This window comes from Hylobates moloch, unplaced genomic scaffold (genome assembly GCF_009828535.3).
Source record: "Hylobates moloch isolate HMO894 unplaced genomic scaffold, HMol_V3 SCAFFOLD_26, whole genome shotgun sequence".
NCBI classification, from domain to species: domain Eukaryota; kingdom Metazoa; phylum Chordata; class Mammalia; order Primates; family Hylobatidae; genus Hylobates; species Hylobates moloch.
This window is the reverse complement of record NW_026652301.1, coordinates 4,395,375-4,415,220: the sequence shown is the minus strand read 5'-3', so window position 1 is coordinate 4,415,220 and position 19,846 is coordinate 4,395,375. Positions and strand designations below refer to the sequence as shown.

At 39.4% G+C, this 19,846-nt stretch overlaps 1 protein-coding gene across 7 annotated transcripts in view; it reads left to right on the top strand.

Annotated features, from left to right (window-relative positions):
* Positions 1–19,308, top strand: part of LOC116463116 (utrophin-like) — a 572,404-nt gene extending 553,096 nt beyond the window's left edge. For all 7 annotated transcript variants that reach the window (XM_058434468.1, XM_032146075.2, XM_058434467.1 and 4 more), the window contains 6 exons: positions 3,832–3,990; positions 4,354–4,594; positions 7,217–7,328; positions 8,777–8,869; positions 14,921–14,943; positions 19,130–19,308. In XM_058434468.1, coding sequence (XP_058290451.1) covers positions 3,832–3,990; positions 4,354–4,594; positions 7,217–7,328; positions 8,777–8,869; positions 14,921–14,943; positions 19,130–19,138 — 637 coding nt within the window. In that variant the 3' untranslated portion in view covers positions 19,139–19,308. The remainder of the gene's footprint in view (positions 1–3,831; positions 3,991–4,353; positions 4,595–7,216; positions 7,329–8,776; positions 8,870–14,920; positions 14,944–19,129) is intronic.
* Positions 19,309–19,846: the final 538 nt, after the last annotated feature.

Genomic DNA, 19,846 nt, shown 5'->3' with positions numbered 1-19,846 from the left:
ACGGAGTCTCGCTCTATCGCCCAGGCTGGAGTGCAGTGGCGCAATCTCGGCTCACTGCAAGCTCCGCCTCCCGGGTTCACGCCATTCTCCTGCCTCAGCCTCTCCGAGTAGCTGGGACTACAGGCGCCCGCCACCACGCCCGGCTAATTTTTTTTGTATTTTTAGTAGAGACGGGGTTTCACCGTGGTCTCGATCTCCCGACCTCGTGATCCGCCCGCCTCGGCCTCCCAAAGTGCTGGGATTACAAGCGTGAGCCACCGCGCCCGGCCGAATGTATCTATTTTTATATTCAACATTCAGACCTAATAATCTGTGAAAAACACTTAAGACTAAAATTGTATGTTTTATATAAATGATTGTTAAATTCTTTTTTTGTGAAAACTGCCTTAACTCTCTTCCAGATACCGTAATGAAAGAATGCAATGATAGTGGGGATGATAATTAAAATAATATGTTAAACTCTATCAGCTTCCCCAGAGAAGTGAATCTATACGTTTGTTGACAACAAAAATACATCTCAAATCTAATTTTGGCTGGTTTCACTATGGATAGTCAGTCTCCAAATCTTTAAAACAAAAATTTACTTGGTATTAATATTAAGCACTGAAGTTAATCCATGAGGTCAGGTGCTGTAGTAAATGTTCTGAGGGCATAATGGTGGCTTGTGATCTTGGAGGAACTCTATGCCAGGATCTGTGGTCAGATCATGGCCACAAGATCAGCCAGGTAGCTTAAGGGATCCAAGTTTTCTTTTAATTCTTGTTGTCCTTATATTAGTTATTTGAAGTGTTTTCTTTCCATTTTTATTATTTTCTTTTAGGTATGTTATTGATAGGTGTCATAGAACTAATTTTTTGTTGTTTGTTTTGTTTTGTTTTTGTTTTTGAGACAGAGTCTTGCTCTGTCGTCCAGGCTGGAGTGCAGTGGCACAATCTCAGCTCACTGCAACCTCAGCCTCCCCGGTTCAAGCGATTCTCCTGCCTCAGTCTCCCGAGTAGCTAGGATTATAGGCACCCGCCACCAGGCCCAACTAATTTTTGTATTTTTAGTAGAGATGGGGTTTCACCATGTTGGTCAGGCTGGTCTCGAACTCCTGACCTCAAGTGATCTGCCCACCTCGACCTCCCAAAGTGCTGGGATTATAGTTGTGAGCCACCATGCCCAGCCAACTAATTGTTTTTTTAACTAATATTAGAATAAGTTTACCTCTTTTTTTATCATAACACCTGAGATTACCATCTACTTTAGTTCCATTTTGCATTATCCTTGCTCATTCTTTCTTTCATTTGCTATGTGGACAAAGTGCTTTGCCTGTACATGTGAATGACCTGCCTGGTCATATGAATGGGTAGGTTAGGACCGTAGATATTGCTCCATTGTCTTTGGACATTTAATATTATGGAAAATGGGAAGCTAAACCTTTTTCCACCTCTGAACATGATTTACTGTTTTATTTTGATTTCTGGCAGATTGCTTGTGATACTTTATCTTTAAACTACAGACATTTTCCAGGGGTACATATGAATGTGCTTCTTTTGTTATTATTACTTTTGGGTACTCTGTCTTTTTAGTTTCTATACTCAGATCTTTTTCATCCTGAGAAATGAGAAATATTTACGAGATGTTCTACTGAACTCTTATTTTGCTGTTTTATTTTATATCTGCTATATCTTTATGCTTTGTCCATTTGTCCTATCCATATGTTAGAGCTTCTCTTTTGTCATCTTTTATCACCTCTCTCTTCACATGAACTTGGTGAGGTGCCTCCAGGCATCACTGACTTTGCATTATGTGATTCACTGACTGCAGCTCATTGGTGTCCCGGTGGTGTTGAGCCATTAGTCTTACAGCTTGCTTCTGCCCCGAATAGCACACAGCTAGGTTTAGGGTGTTGGCCACTTACTTCCTATGAGGAAAATATACACATACACAGACCCATATCTCTTTGCCAGATTTCTGTTTGATTTAGCTACATGGGCAACTGAGGAGCTTTTGGATTGCTTTCAAATGCTCCTCTCTGCAGTGGTGCAGTACCCATACCCTCTTCTTCTCATCCTTCTAAACCCAGGAACAAGCATGGGGTTCTTCTAGAGGTTCCTTCATTCGTTTCTCAGTGATGCTGCATTTTCTCAGGAAAGGGAATCAAAGGATGATGCCGCAGCTTACTTTAATCCTTAACCCACTGATGTTCCTTATTTCCAGTTTCTAACTGTGTTGTAAAGGTCCCACCCCACCCTCTTCTAAAATTTATTTGATAAAGGCAATAAGGTGACATTAGGTACTTATTATTATATTGTGGTCTTAACCAAAGTATATGACCTGTATTTAAATATATATATACTCATATACACACATGTACATATCTATATCTATATATTTCTAGAGAGAGAGAAAAAGAGAGGGGGTTTATTGATGAAGAAAGCAAAATAAATCAACAAGTGGCACACCTGAACTTTTGCTCTGGCTGTTTGACAAGCATAATACCAGAATATTCAGTGTTCTCAATTGCTTCACCTATCTCTCTGATCTCAATGCTTAGGACAAACCTTTTATAGGAATTCACCAACTTTCTGATACAATTTCAAGTCCCTTCCTTGTTAGAGTAAACTGCAGTAACAGCAAGATGAATTTTCAAATCAGAATTACAAGTACCAGAGGTCTTCCCCAGCATCAAGTGTTACTCATCAGCTCAAGGGCACAGGTAATCTCAAGGCTCTGGTGAAGCTGAGAGAGGCCCAGGACTGCCAGCACCACACACCAGGTTCTTTCTGGCTGCAATAGGATGCTGTCTGACTCCGGAGTAACAGAAGAAGTCTCTAAGGGACGTTTGCAGCCCCCATCGCTTACACAGGAAGGAGCTGCTTCAGTCATGAGATAGCTCCATTTGATACTCTGATAGCTACATAACTGACATGAGGTTTTCCTGCTGCCCTATCCTGTAAAGCCATCGATTCCAGGACTTGTTTACCAAAAGCCATCAAAACAGACCAGGTGCCATCTGCTAATGGACTGCCCTGCTAGCATTAGCCAGGAGATCTGGTATTTGCACATTTATAAGATCTCACTGGATCTCTCTTGTTAAAAGAAGATAAGAAATTCCAAATCTGCTATAAAGCATTTTCTTGCCATAAATATATCAACCCTGTTAGACGTTCACTTATGTCAGTTACTAATTCAACCACGTTACTGCTATGTCTAGTTCATTAGACAAGTAGTTAGATAAGTAGGAGAACCCGCATGCATTAAATGTAGTTTCTTGTTCTAAAGCAGAGTGATCAACCCTAAAAATGACCTGCTAATAATATAGAGTAAAATATCTGTAGAGACATTATAAATATCTACAATTATAATTTGTGTTGAGCTATTTAAATAAAAGAACATAAGGATTATAAACCTTGTCATATGGGTTACAAAGCATTTCAAAATTACTTTCAACCAAACTCTAAAGACAGTGAAGTCAGATGATTCTTAATTCAGTAGTCTTTTAATCAACTCTTTAGGCATGGAGTAATTGATTTTGTCTACATTATCTTTTACACTAAATGTTGTTCCCTATTTTTGTTTTTTTCTGCTGAGTAAGATGTCCCTTCTGAAGTTTGTGAGATAGAGCTGTTAGATGAAAGAAAAGCCTGAAATGTTGACTCACAGAATATACATGCTCTGCTAGATGAACTTCTTCCTAGAGTTTTAAAAGAGGTCATGGAGACACTGAGCTCTGAGACAAACTTGGCCCAGCCACTATCCTGTCCATCATTATTTCTACTTCCTTTATGTCCAAAAACATCACCATCCAGATGTGAGCTTCTGGGTCTGTTTCCTTTGTCTTGCTAGGGAAGACGAGCATGCCCTCATCCAGCAGTATTGCCAAACACTCGGAGGAGAGTCCCCGGTGAGCCAGCCGCAGAGCCCAGCTCAGATCCTGAAGTCAGTAGAGAGGGAAGAACGTGGAGAACTGGAGAGGATCATTGCTGACCTGGAGGAAGAACAAAGGTGTGCTAGGCCTGGGAGAAGGAAATATGTCATCTTTTCTTTTGTATGAATTTCACTGTAGCCCCCATTTATTCTCTTTTTCAAGACTATTGTCTAAGAAATCTCAATGGAGTGAAAATTTTAGAGGATATTAACAAACTGGGATGCTGGCTGCAATACAGCAGCATTTTGGGGGTTCATTGATGATGTCTACTGGGACACTTGCTTAAAACTACAATTTTATTCATGCATGCTCATCCTACTATTAATACACATTTTTATATAAGAGGAACTAGCATGAGCTAAATTTGAACCTCACAGACAACTTTGGAGAGAAGGTAATGCACATGGTAGTAATTCTGTCTCTCCCTCTTTCTATATTAGAAATCTACAGGTGGAGTACGAGCAGCTGAAGGACCAACACCTCCGAAGGGGGCTCCCTGTCGGTTCACCGCCAGAGTCGATCGTATCTCCCCATCACACGTCTGAGGATTCAGAACTTATAGCAGAAGCAAAACTCCTCAGGCAGCACAAAGGCCGGCTGGAGGCTAGGATGCAGATTTTAGAAGATCACAATAAACAGCTGGAGTCTCAGCTCCACCGCCTCCGACAGCTGCTGGAGCAGGTAGGGTGTGTAGAATTCAGCGTCACACCTCCCCAGGCACGTGTCCACTGCCCTGGGACATGGTCCAGGTATCAGGAGAGGCAGAGAAGTCCACTTTCAATTCTTTACCTCCGTGGTTAATTTAGACTGGCTTAGAAATTTCCTTTTACATGTAAGCATATAAATCCTCACTGGCACATAAAAATGTGTTTGCCCAGCGTACAATGGAATTTCCCAGTCTTCTTTAACAATGAAGTCCGCCTCAGCTCTGAACTGTTTGAGAGAAAATATCCTATGACATATATCTTCCTAAATTATACATGGGAAGCATCTGTATTAAGGAATGGCAAGAGACCTGAAATTGGCATTCTAAAGCTTTCTTCCAGTGAGACAAGAATGCTGACTCCAAGAATCATTATTTTCTGTTTTCAAGAAATTGGGTTAAAGAAGGTTATTAATTTGCTACTATTATTTCCTAACACTGGACCATATTTTATGGGAGTTGCTTGCAAGCTTTCTGGATGATAAGAAATACAATTTACATTATGATGAATACATACATGTATGGAGAATACAAAATAATACTTGCCCTTATAGAGAAATGCCAGCTCTTATTTTCTGTTTTCCCTTTCTTCCTCCCTCCCTTTCTTCCTTCTATTTTTCTTTCTTAATGCTGGTCAGGACCTACTAAATTGATTCAATAACTCATCAGTGGGTTATTGCATTCAGTTTTGAAAAACACTGTTCTTTGGGATATAAAAGAAGCATCAATACAGTTTCTGCCTTTCTGGTGCCTGCTGTCTTGTTAGAGATCACAGCAACATACTTTCATATGTGAAGACACAGCACACTGTAGGGAATTAAGTGCTTGATGGCACATAGTAGTTAGGAATAGGAGTGATGTCTCTGAAGTAGTGATGGAGAGACCTTTGCAGCAGGTGCAAGGAGCGTAGAGTCCCAGCACAGGGGCCAAGAGCTCCTCTCTCTTGAAGAATCCCTGAGATCAACATGCATGTCATCTTTTGTCTTTTTCTCTAGCCTGTGCTGTGTGGAGCTCCTATGTGGTATAATAGGAGTGCCTTTCTCCAGAAATGATTTATTGACTCAAAGCAGGAACAACTTTCTCTCCAGTGATTCTCTCAAATTTTAGAAAACTACCTTTCACAGTTGCTCTCAGTCTTTTTAACTTATCAGAATAATTCAAAACAGTGTCATTTCTGCTTTACTTACACATAGATCACTCTTTATAACTTGACCATACACTTTCCTCTATGTCTCTCAGTGTTTCAGAATTTGAGTGAGGCTGTTCAGTGGAAGGCTTACTTCGGGGCCTCCCAATCCCACATATTTGGAAAGTAAGAGTTTCCCAAGAGTGACCCAAGATGTGGGTTTCTTGAAGCCCTCCGGAATGTTTGAGTCTTACTTACTGCCAGCCACATACATTGAAAAAGTTACATTTTTCATTCCGTGAACTTGAAGTTTCCGAATGGTGCTGTGTAAGGGATGGATTTTCTCTTGCAATCTCTTGTTTAGAATATGAAGTGTTAGTGTTAACAACTTAGTGCATAGATGGAATTGCTGCAGAAGGAAGCTGTGCTCAAAACCTTTATTTGCCATGGCTGGTTGATGCTCACAGGAGAGCAAAAGGCTTTTCTGTTCACCCTTGCCTTCCCCTACTCCCTCCATCCCATTAGACAGTGCTGTCTAATGGCTCATGTGCCTTGAGAATCACACAGTAATGCTTTTAGAGATAGCTGATATCCAAATAGCTCTCTATATCCAAGACTGCAGAGCTCTTATCTCTTCTAAACAATTTAGGATGATGAATGCTAGAAGTAGATGGAAAATTCAACTCTGATAGTAAAAACTGGCAGAACTACCAGGCTTCAACTAATATAGATTTAATGGAAAAATCTGCATGAAAAACTTGCAACATCTGCATTCCCTATATGGTGGCTCACACTTTCTAATTTGACCATATATATTTCAGCGTATCCATATTGAAGATTTGTGTGAGTGCCTTTACGAAGTATTTACTAAGTGTCAGGCTGTTCTAACCATTTTAGAAATAGTCATTCTTCACTCCCCTCACAAAACCCTATAACACAGCACTATCATTACCCTCCCCATTTTACAAATAATGAACTTAAAGCATGGAAGGTTCTACAGTTTTCCCAGAATTACACAGCTTATGAGTGGCAGAGTGGGAATTAGAATCCAGGCAATCTAAATCCATAATCATGCTTCTAACCACTCTCCCAATATTGCCTTGGAATATGAGCTGATTTTGAAATTGGATAAATTTACTGTATTAGAAACCCAGTGCTGATGTTTAAAATATGAGTGAACTATGCTTATGAATTCACTTAACATTAAAACAATAGAAAAATTGAGGGATAAAAAATGGTGTTGATAAATGAATCTTGCAGCATAACCAAGTGGGTTCTTCAAGGTGTCCAAGCGGAAAGAGAAGGACCAAAGCCCCCACCAAGCTGATGCTAAAATGTATTGAAAACATCTGAAGGCATAGACTTCTATATGATTTAATTATCCATGGTGAGGGTGGGGAAGTTGAACAGGAAATGTTTTTCCTTATGATTATTTGAATCCTTTCCCTGCTTTAACCTCTGAATGTGGTTCCAGCCCGAATCTGATTCCCGAATCAACGGTGTTTCCCCGTGGGCTTCTCCTCAGCATTCTGCACTGAGCTACTCGCTTGATCCAGATGCCTCTGGCCCACAGTTCCACCAGGCAGGTCGGTGTCCCCAACACACAGCTCCTCTGCTGAGTCTGCTTTGTGCTTTGCCATTTGTTTGTGTTTCCTGTTAAGTAACATTCTTACACGGTGGTGCCTTAGGAAGTAAAAGAGTTCTTGTATTTGGTCTTAAATAGGTGCAAATCCATTTCAACAATATAAAAAAGCAAACAATTTCAAATAAGCTGTAATACACTTGTTTATATAATCTGTAGAAGTGGATTGAATTTTGGATGAAAAAGCCTCCTCTGCCCTTTCGAATGAGCAAGAAATTAAATTATTTGCTTTGTGAATGTTTTTTTAGTACACTTTCTGTCTCTAAAATGTTATATTGTACATATTCAGGATTAATAATATTATACCAAACATTATGGTTGTATCTGCCAAGGCGTGGAAACTCATTTATTCACTTTCTTCATCCTAGTCCCCTTAGACATTGTCATGCCTGTCCCATCAGAGGCAGAGGTCCCACACAGCCTGTCCTTGGTCACAATGAGGACCTGTCACGATGCTAGGAAGGACTCAGTAAACTAGGTGTTAACCAATGACATTTTGTTATCAATTAAATTAAAATTCTAGGATTTTACTGAGAACTATATATTGTAACCAAATTAATTTCTTGGTGGGATAACTTTTGGTACATTAACCAGAAAAAAATTAAAATATCAGCCGGGGGTGGTGGCTCCTGCCTGTAATCCCAGCTCTTTGGGAGGCCATGGTGAAACCCCATCTCTATTAAAAATACAAAAATTAGCCGGGCGTGGTGTAGCGCACCTGTAGTCCCGGATACTCGGGAGGCTGAGTCAGGAGAAACGCTTGAACCCGGGAGGCGGAGGTTGCAGTGAGGTGAGATAGCACCAATACACTCCAGCCTGGTGATGGAGGTTCCGTCTCAAAAAATATATATTAAAATATTAAGATTATTTTCATATTTTTTAAATAAGAGAATTATTTTGACTATGGATTATAGAATAAAAACACATCCTAGTTAAAGGTATCTTAAATAAGATGCCTTTACTTTTGTGGCAGGATAAGCTGGCCTAAGCTGAAGTCTCCAAAAAGAAAGGAGGACAGAAAAAGAAATTGGTGGAATTTTTTTTGTGTGAAAACATACCTGTGGCGCAAAAATAATAGATTTCTCATTCAAACACTGAAATAATAAGACTATATTACTTGTTTTTCACTCTCATATTTTTCAGTCCCCTGGTGTGTGCATTCTTTCTATGCAAACAAACAGCTAGTACATGTTAATTATGTAAAATTATATTACCAACACTCAAGCAAAATTGTTTTGGGTGTATTCCCCTAAAATTGTCGTCTGCAATGGGAACTCTTTTCACATTGATATTTAGAGGCTGGTAGGAGTACTTCCTCCTGAATTTGGGTTTTAGTGGAAGGCTAGACATTAATTTGAGAAGCTTTGTTGTTCTCTTTATTTGCTGTCACAGCGGGAGAGGACCTGCTGGCCCCACCGCACGACACCAGCACGGATCTCACGGAGGTCATGGAGCAGATTCACAGCACGTTTCCATCTTGCTGCCGTGAGTATGAAAGATCACAACACCACAGCTGCGCCTGTTCCTTCCCTTTCTCTTTTTCTGCATGCGGCCCTTCGCCTTCTTCCTTAAGATAACAAAAACCTTATTACAAACAGGACTGAATATTATTTGAAAATAAGGGAAACAATATATAAGAAAATGAAGCTCAACCTAGATACTATCGAGTCACGGGGGTACAGTTGCAATCCAATTCTGCTCTTTGAGATTTTTCAATATGCCCGATGGGTGATAAAATGAAGGCAAATAAAGTAATAAGTCTGGTTTTAAGAAGAAATTATCCTCTTCAATGCAAGCTATCGTAAGGAACACATCTTAGTTCAAAGAAGAGCTTTCAGTGGCATGCCAGACAAGGCATGAAAATAGCCTTGCTAGTGTAATTCCCTCTCTTTTCTTCAAATGTTGTTCTCCAATGTCATCAGACTCTAGTGCAGAAAGGGATTATTTTCAGATTTTCCTTTTTTTTTCCTGCTGGTTTCTTTTCTCATGGAATAAAATAGTCATTGTATAAAGGCCAAACAATTTAAGGCATCATAGATTAGGACTCTGTGAAGTTTCCATCTGAACAACCAAGAGCCAGAAAATAACCAAATTCTGGGGGAAATTATATAATAATTCTTACTTATTCATTTTTTTCCAAATGTTTTGTCTTCAGCACCTTGCCACCTTGCAATTTTGGCTGAGCTCTCACCTAAAACACTTCTGGTGTTTCTAGCAGAATATATACATACAAGTAAACTGTATATATATACACATATATATACAAGTAAACTATATATATACATATATATACAAGTAAACTGTATATATATACATATATATATACGGTGTATATATATATGCACACACACACAAATATATAAATATAAATTACTTAGTGCTATAATTATATTTCAATTAATCTTTGAAAGGATTTGAAGACATTATTTGTAATTTTAGAGAGATTTACTCTCAAACTGATTTTAAATCCAGGGCAGTCACTAAAATAAGAATTCATGTAAAGCATAGCCTCTTATTTTACCCTTGTCTGTCATCTCCTTAGAAAATGCCATCCCAGGCTGAGCACGGTGACTCACACCTATAATCCCAGCACTTTGGGAGGCCGAGGCTGGTGGATCATGAGGTCAGGAGTTCGAGACCAGCCTGACCCACATGGTGAAACCCCGTCTCTACTAAAAATACAAAAATTAGCCGGGCATGGTGGCATGCACCTGTAATCACAGCAACTCAGGAGGCTGAGGCAGGAGAATCACTTGAACCTGGGAGGTAGAGGTTGCAATGAGCCGAGATCATGTCACAGCACTCCAGCCTGGGAGGCAGAGTGAGACTTTCTCTCCAAAAAAAAGAAAGCCATCTGAAATGAGGAAAAAGAGATTATCAATTGTCAGGAGTGTAGGTAAATAAGATATATTGACTTCATTTAAAAATTATTGTTTATTTTATACAACTTTGTAATTTTTAAAATACCATCATTAGCAGAATGTGAAAACAGCTATTTAAAATATATTTCTGGCCCAGGTGTGGTGGCTCATGCCTGTAATTCCAGCACTTTGGCAGGCTGAGGCAGGTGGATCACTTGAGGTCAGGAGTTTGAGACCAGCCTGATTAACATGGCGAAACCCCATTTCTACTAAAAATACCAAAAAAAATTAGCCAGGCGTGGTGGCACAAGCCTGTAGTTGTAGTCCTACCTACTTGGGAGGCTGAGGCATGAGAATCGCTTGAACCCGGGAGGCTGAAGTTGCAGTCAGCTGAGATGATGCCACTGCACTCCAGCCTGGGCAACAGAGTGAGACTCTGTCTCAAAACAACAACAACAAAATAAACAAACAAACAAACATATATTTCTTTGTGAATTTTCAGGAATATTTGCCTAAAGATTATATTATGGTTTCCACCAGCACATGAATATATCTATTTGTATTTTGCCAGTGTGCTGTTTCTCAGGTTTTCATTTGTAGATTTACTATAATGCTTCTCAAAGTTTGCAGAATCACATTTACACTATGTCAATCTCCACACCCACCTCACTACCCCCAAAAGCACATGCATGTGTGTGTGCACACATGTGCACACATATAGAGACACTTTAGGCTCTGTAGAGTCTCACGAAAGCTTAAGAGGGCCACTGAATGCTCACGTGCTGCCAGATTGTTGCTTATTTTCTAGGCTCTGTAACCACCGTAATAGAAAAACTGATTAAAACTAGTTTATTAATTATAATTCAAGGTCAAATTTATTTAGAGGTTTTGATTTTCAGTTGTATGTTACTTAGTGAGTAGATAAAACCTCAACATAGTCTTTATGAGCCAGAATTAAATTCTTAAAGGAAATTACTTTTTAGTTCAGCTTATACCTAAATAACCTTAATAATTAAAAAATTATGTACATCAAAGCATGTTTAGAAGTTTTTATTTAAATATCATGGACTTTTCAATTGTAAAAGTCAGTTAGCAGTGACAGCCAGGATGGGAAACGTGTTTCAATATATACCTTATAATAAATATAAAATATATAATTCCCATATTAAAAATTTTACTCTAAAAATGTGGGATTTTTTACAAGTTCCATTTCCTAAAGAATTTACTCCTAAATTTTTCTCAAAGTATACTCTGACATCTAGATTTTACAAAAGATGGACCCATGTGGTTTTAAAACAGAACATTATTAAAAATAAATAATCATAATTTAGAGCAAAAATGAATTGTAAGAGGTAAATGTATGTATCTCTTTTTATGGCCTCCCTTTAAAGGCAAGTATAAAATTCCTATTGGTTGGGGATCTTGTTAGCTATTCATTGATATTGGTTCCTGACAGGAGTATATACAGTACCTTCAATGGGACCCACATCACAGAGATTCATCCTCTCCCCTGCGTTGGTCCCCTCTTCACCAATGTCATTCTCAGTGTTCAGAGAGTGGTTTATGGAGCCCTGAGATTCCTTAATGTTTATTAAGCTTGAATCACATTCGTCAAAAACTCAAAACCTACTGAAATGCAATGATTTCCTTTTAAATATGTTTGTATGTAAAATACCCATAGCCTTCTATTTGATAAAAAGCTGTTGGTTTAAAAGTATTGGTTTGGAGCAGCTGGCTTCATGTTCTCATAGTCTTAACTATGCACATTCACAAATATTTATAATGGCCATAGTTTTCTGAATGAACATTACTAGTCATGTCTTCTTTTCAAGAATTCAAGCACATCCATGTATGAAATGATGAAAAGTGTATTTTAGAATCCTTTGAAATCTCCATGTTTTAATTTTTGGCTTCTGAAAGTTCTGCTATTTGTATTTTTTCTCTGGTATTATAAACATATACAAGATAGGGACAGCTTTCCTTAAAAATAAAAGCTGAATTTACTTATTTATAAAATTGATACATATTTTCATATTCTGCCTGTAATTATTAAACCTTTTGAAAATTGATGCAGAATAGAAATCAGCATGGGAGGTAGACTTGGTACTCAGTGCATGTTTCTTTCTTTTCTTTTTTTTTTTTTTTTTTTTTTTTTTGGCAGAGACTCACTCTGTTGCCCAGGCTGGAGTTCAATGGCACGATTTTGGGTCTGTATAACCTCCACCTCCCAGGCTCAAGCAATTCTCGTGCCTCAGCCTCCCAAGTAGCTGGGACTACAGGCACATGCCACCATGCCCAACTAATTTTTGTATTTTTAGTAGAGATGGGGTTTCACCATGTTGGCCAGGCTGGTCTCAAACTTCTGGCCTTAAGTGAACCACCCACCCTGGCCTCCCAAACCGCTGGGATTACAAGCGTGAGCCACCACACCCAGCCCCAATACATGTTTCTGACTTGAGTGAATGATTACATTTTCTAGCTGGGAAGGTTTCCTTGTAGCATTCCTAGATAGTACTCAGAACGTTTTGTAGGATTCATTTGTTCTTTTGTCCCTTTAAAGTTGCTCAGCCAGCAAATATTTTAATAAGCCTTTGTGATTCCCAAAGCTTACCAACCACCTTTGGTGAATTTTTCTAAACAAATCAGATTGGCACCCTCCCAATGCCAAGCCAATCCCTTGCGCCCCTATAACTAATGAGAACTTTAAAAATGCTTGTTGCCAGCATACAATGAATTGATCTTCATGTTAATCTTGACTTTTGATCCTTTGTGGATTAAAAATTAGCATGGCCCCAAATGAATTTCCACTCTTGGCAATCTTGGAATTAAAATGAGACTCTGTATTCATAAATCCTAATTGTGTGAATTGCCTAGTTTAACATTACCGTTTTTTAACTGTGTCTACACATTGTTGCACATAACACTTTAGAACTCCTTTGTCTGAATTAATATCCCAGTTGATCCTGATAGCATCCTTGAATTATGGCCTTTTAAAGTCTTTTTTAAGTTATTTATGTTGAGTCTTAGAGCAGAGAAGCAGGCATTTCCTTCACTTCCTGGCAAGGAGTTAAGGAAAAGGGTTTAAATGTACTGCCAATTAACAAGTGTACATACTAAAATTCCCACTGACTGCAGTAACCATTTTTATTTTTTGGTATAAGTTTATTTTGTCCATTTTTTACTTATGTCCTTCAAATGTATGGAATACTGGCAGTAAGCCAACTTATTTTTGCTGATAGACCAAGAAATGCTTTCAAAATTATTTTTGACCCACAGGCATATTTTTACTATGAATTGCCTATGTTTATTAAGCTTGAATGGCATTCATCAAAAACTCAAAACCCACTGCAATGCAATGATTTCTTTTTTAAGATATTTTTGTGTGATTTGTTCAGGCAAATACCCATAGCATTTTATTTGATAAAAGGCTGTAAGGTTAAAAGTATTGGTTTAGAGCAAAATGGATTAGACTTCTGTCTAGGGTTTGGCTATTTGTTATATTTGTTACTTGCAAGAGAAGCATAACTCTGTCTGTTTTAAAAAGAGTGTGTAAACCTATGGTGTACTTAACAATAATTCAACTCAGCTATCCCTTGGACACTGTGGAGGGCCACTCTTTTCTCCTGCATGTAACTTACAGATCTGGTAGAACTAGGCTCCTTTTAGCCTGATTTCTCCCCCAAATACTGGGCCTCACACTTTCCCTCCAGACGTTATAGGAAGGGTACTCTTCATGCCTGCTCTTTTTTTCTCACACAGCTCCCAGCACACAGCACATGGTCACTGATGTCCTTTCTCCCACTCAGCATAGAACAGTGAGAGATGGAAGGAGTGCAGCATGCTAGATGATTAGGGACAACTTTTATTTGACCAAGAACAGATGTTGCCATTACTGGGGGACAGATCTCCTCTTTTTCTCCCAGCATTGAGAACGAGATGATCATGTAGCAAAGGGGGGACGAAAAGCAGATGCTTTAGAGAAGAGACGGCAGCGGCTGCCCTTGCAAAGCCCGCCAGATCGTCTTCACTGTCATGGGCTCTGGAACCAAAAAGGAATTGAGCTATCTGTGTGGCAAGGAGAATTAAACACCATATTCTAACTTCTCCATTGTTCCTAACTGGGCCCATCCAAGGGACTATTATTATCCCAAGTATCCAGAAGGACACTGAGGATTAGGCCAGCGCTTTCCTTGATGCAAGTACTTGGCCACTATTTTCCTGGGCTTTAGGGTCCAGGGTGTGTCAAGGGTGGGTCAAGGGAGGCAGAAACCAAAGACTTACACCTCCAGTGGTCCCTTGGTCAGAATTAGTACTCAACAAAGTAAGTAGAACGTGCTCTGTTCTGATACATAAACCAAATACACAGTATCATTTAAATAGGAAATGAGATTTTTTGCAAGACTAAGTGCTCAGTGAATGCTTTAGTGTATGCACTAAATCTTAAATCACATGGGATAGGAGAAAGTAACCAGGAAAACTAGCCCTTATTAAAGCATTAAGCCAGGAAAAAAAAAACAAAATGTGTTTCTTGTTTTTCCTATTAGCATCCATTTAACAACTGGGCTATTATTACCCTACGTAGAGTGATACTTTCCACGCATTTGCGTGCCTGAAAGTTGGAACCAACAAAGTAACAGGACTGCCATTAAGTGATTTCTTTTGTTTTCTCTTTCAGCAAATGTTCCCAGCAGGCCACAGGTAAGAGTTAATGGGTTGGTTGGCTCTATGTTACTGATCCCAACCTAGAGTAAGCAGATTATCCACCACTGATTTTATTCCTACTTTATTCTCCATGTAAATAAGTAAACTTACTTGACATTTAAATGTTAGTTGATTCTGTACAACAGTTTGTCAGTCTGGGGGTGGGGGGTGGCTCCCAAGCCACAGATACCAAAAATACCACATGTTTGATCCTTTGTGTTCTAACAGCTTTTTAATGGCGTCTTAGGTGCTACATAAAGTCACTCTAGATAGATTTGACCACCACTGCTCTCTCAAATGTCTGCTTAAGGTGGCTATCACAGAACATTGACCTAAAAAAAAATGACTGGTACCACAGAGGTGGTTTTACTTTGTAGGGAAAAATATTTCAATTTTGTACTTAAAAATTGCTGAGAAGTGTTGGCAGCTATAGCCTTATGCCTTTTAGTATTTTCTATAAACCAAAAAGTGTATGAGACAGGTCTCAATCAATTTAGAGGTTTACTTTGCCAAGGTTGAGGACACACCTGAGGAAAAGAGAGACAAGTTTCATTAGGATTTGTAGGCTATGTTTTGTTTTGTTTTGTTTTGTTGTTTTGTTTTTTGTTTTTTGTTTTTTTGTTTTTTCCCGAAAAGGATTTTGAGGGCTTCACAAAAGGAAAGCAGGCAGGAGTGGGTGGAGGAACAGTCTATTATGCATTTGTCTCACGCTCAGTAAATCTGCATTTTATATAATTAAGATAAAGTATGCCTAGAGTAGAAGAAGCAATCAAATACGCATTTTTCTCAGGGTGGGCGGAGAGATGACTTCTAGTCCTGCCTTTGTCCTGTAAAGATAAGCTGTTAATTCACGTTGACAGGGTGAAATTCAACAAAACTCTGTTTTAGAGTAAAGATTTGAGGGCCCTGAGAAATTTCCTTGTGAGCAATTTGTGAGGGAGGTCGCTGGCCTTCTATCTTTGCAACTATCTGCTTAGGAAGGTAGTTTTTGTGTGACTCAGTTCTCACTTTTAATTTTTCCCTTTAGCATAGTGAGTTAGGGATCCTGAGATTTTGTTTTCCATTCACATTTTCTTATCACATACTTTTAGTAATAATGTGCCACAAAGCCACAGCAGCTTTGGAGAACATTTTCTTTCATGAACTTGTTTACTAATCTTTTTGAAACAATGAACCTTCTGAATGATGTCTTATTGGCAAGAAAGGCTGGGATCTTAACTAAAAGACAAGGGTATGTGAAGTAGACTAGGCGTGTGGCAAGCTGTGGGTGTTCTCTCCTGCTTGCTTCTGTTGTCTAAGTGAATTGGAAGCCGGGACTTTAGCAGGGAGTGAGGTTGGGGAGGAGGTGTCAGAAGTGCGAGGAGTGACTGGAGGATGTGTGATAGCTTCTTGGAGAATAGAGAGCAGATGGCCTGGGAAATAGAGTGTGACTACAAGCAACATTAAAGGTGCCACTCATGAATTTAACATGAGGCCATTCTGCAGGGTTGTAAGTTGCCCTCTAGGCATATTCACGTTCATGAGCACAGGCACCAGAGTGGGCTGAGTCTTGGCATTTAAAAAGTTGAAGTTGGGGTTTGACAAAGTGAGTACAGTGATTCAAGGGAAGAGGCAAAGAAGTGATTATAATGATTGAACCAGATGCTTAAGCTCAGTAGCGAAAGGAATGAGGAAATGTCCAGTGTAGGAGACAGAAATAAAGATGGGAGGATCAATGGATCCCTTTATCAAAGGATGGATAAATTTGCAGTTGTAGGGGAAGTAAGCTGTGGAAGTAGAGGTGTTTGTCAGAAGCTGGGTTGAATGATATTGAAATTAGAGGGGTTGCAAGTACTGGTAATGGTGCATATTTGGACCTTTGTGTGAATGGCTAAGAAGGTTGGAGGACAGGACCATTGGAGGAAAAGAGCCTAAAGAACCAAGAAGCCAGAGTGCTGGAAGAATCATCTCCATGGGTGTTGAAATCACTAACATTTAAAAATAGCTTTAGAGTGGGTGACATTGAGCCATTTTTTACTTCAAGAAGTGAAGGAACATGACCTACGGAGTCAGTAGATGACTGCATAATGGATTCGTATAGTCTGATGACATGAGATTCAAAGCTGGGTGTTTTTAGGGAGAAGAGAAAGAAGATACCCCAAAGGCCTCAGTGAGGACCAAGGAAGACTCATGCAGTGTATGAGGAATGGGGGAGGGTGGGGAGGGGAAGTCCTATGTGAGAGGGTTATGAGGGAAGCTGTGTCTTCAGGTAGATGCAGATATTGATTAGAGCAAGTAGATGCAGGCAGCATTCAGAGAAGGGTTTGGGAACACGGGTTTTGTGGATCACAGGCCACATGACCTATATGACAGGTTTCAAGAGCTAGGAAGGGTGAAGCATGAGGACACAAAAAGGGGTGTGCAGATCTCTATATGACCAGAATACAGGTGATGGAAGGGCAACCAGGAGTCTAGAGCTTTTTAGGGTGGCCCATTAAAATTAAGGATAAAGGGTACAACGAGGTTAGTCCTGATGGTCCCCAGGTGGAATGAGGCTGTGAGTGACAAAGGCAAGGAGGGAAGAGAGAATCTTTTAAAATCCTCAGATATAAGTGCTCAGAATTTAAAGCGAAAAATGATCTTAGGAGGCCTTCTCCTCCTACTCTGTTTCTAGATTTTAGAAATTGAGTTTACAAAGAGCTAAATGGTTCCTGGTTATATAGCAACTTAGTGGATGGAGCAAACATGTAACTCAATACAAGAGGCCCCTTTCCCATTTTCTTCCTTCCCTCTCCATGTGTTTTTTGTTCTTTGCTTTACCCTTCAGCATTTTCCTTCTCTTCTCTTTTCTTCATTTTTCATGTCTTGGGTCGAATGGAAATTCATGAAAAGTATGTATATTCACCTGGAGGGTTGGGCTAATATTTACATAGCATGATCTTAAATTTTTAGAATTCTGACACCTGAAAGGAGACGTATTGTGTGTCCAATTAATAGACACATCTAATTCTCAAGGATAATGGAGTATGTAGACATAATTCAAAAATCCTCTTGGCTTTATATTCAACATGAATCAGCGCCAGAGTTTCAGTTATCAATGTTAGTATGTAACAAAATATTCCTTTCTCATATAGAGTTAATCTCTCCCCTTCTCTGTCCTCAAACCACTTTGAATTTACTATGGCCGGCACTTACCTCATATTAGAATTGAATGAGGCTGCCTGGCTGAGATATCTTCCACACCTGCTTCGTAGGAGGGCCTCCCCTCAGTACAATGCCTGAAACCCATCAGTGTTTGCTGAATTTTTGCTCCCTTTAACATGGCAATCAAATGTTCAAAATGGAGAAGCAAGTGTCTGAAGAATCCAAATTTGAATAGTCATGGAGAATAGGCTCTAGGCCAGAGTCAAATGAGTTTGCTGCTTTCAGCATACCTGGGAAAAGGAGGGGCTCCATGGGCAGCTTTTCCAGTGGCTTCATTAGGAAAGTGCTTCCAGGGAGCAGGATAAAGTCCCCCATAAAATAAGGTGGAAAGACGGAGTATCTTTCCTGAGGGTCCAGAAAGGCCTTTTATGATTTATGAGGCATGGACCAGTTTGGATGATTTCATTTTAGAATTTTTTTTATTTTTTTCTAATTTCAAAATCCTTTTAGAAGACCAAATGTTTGACCCTCCCTTCAAAAGATTGATACCACTTCCATGAGTGTGGCCTGGATTTATATTGTCTCTGACCTGGGACATTTAACTGGCACCACTGCACACCCTTGGGTTATGATTCCTGCCTTCTCTTCCTCTTCTCTGGACTCCAGCTTGGAATCAAGATGGGTTGGCATTGTTAGGGCACCCCCTCTACAGATGACCTCCCACAGTCCCCCAGGAAGACATGGGATATTTTCACCAGCCTCCTTCACTCACCATTGATACCTCCAGCAGAAAGAAATGAAGTCCTCTCCATTTTAACTTAGCTTCCAGCCTGGCCAAGAGAAAAGACTTTCAGACTTCCCTGTAAATCAGCTGCAGTGACAGAAAGCAGACTAGGTAACTTCAGCATGAGAGGGAGGGACCTCATTGCAGGAAGCAAAAGTCACATGGGAGTTAAGACTCCTGAAAGAAGCACTTTTATTTTCTTGAAGAATTGACAGATCTCTGCTTCCTGGAATGTTTTGTGCAAATTTCTGACAGTGCTATTTTCCCTTCCCACAGGCAATGTGAAGTATTCATCCGGCCAACCAATGTTTCCTGACGTACAGTGTTTCCCTTTTCAGCAAATGCCAATTCCAAGTTTCATTTAATCAGAAGCTTCATGGCTCCTTGGCCCACGGTGTTGAGTGCTGACTGTGTGTTCTACTGAAAGAGTAAAACACTGACTATCCAAAGAGAAATGGATATTTTGTTTTTATAATAACCATATATTGTTGTTTTCTTCTTCCCTTTCTATGCAAGTGTAAATTAATGAACAGAGAGGTATTTGGAAATGGTAATACATTTGTCACGGATTTGTATAATGTATACAGCATTGGGAAAGTGGGTGGGGGCTTTCTAATATGATACCGTCTTTTTAGTAACTGTGACAAAGCTTACACAAGAATTAGAAGACCACTTTACATTTTTACATTCCTTCTGCTGTTCATATTAACCTTGCACAATAACTTCATTATTTCTTTGACTCTTTTACCACAATGTTTTGGTTATTTATAATTTATCAGCCATATAACCAAATAGATCCCAAATAGATCCATGTATTTGTTTTCCATGATTTGGCCACATTAATAAATTCATAAATTTCAATCAAATATCTTATACATACACACGTGTGGTTTAAGCTACAGCCCTGTGTATGCCATTTAACTTTATTTGACGTTGCCCACTTACTTCTTTGCTGACCACTTGGATAATTGTAATAAAAATCCTATAGGCCTA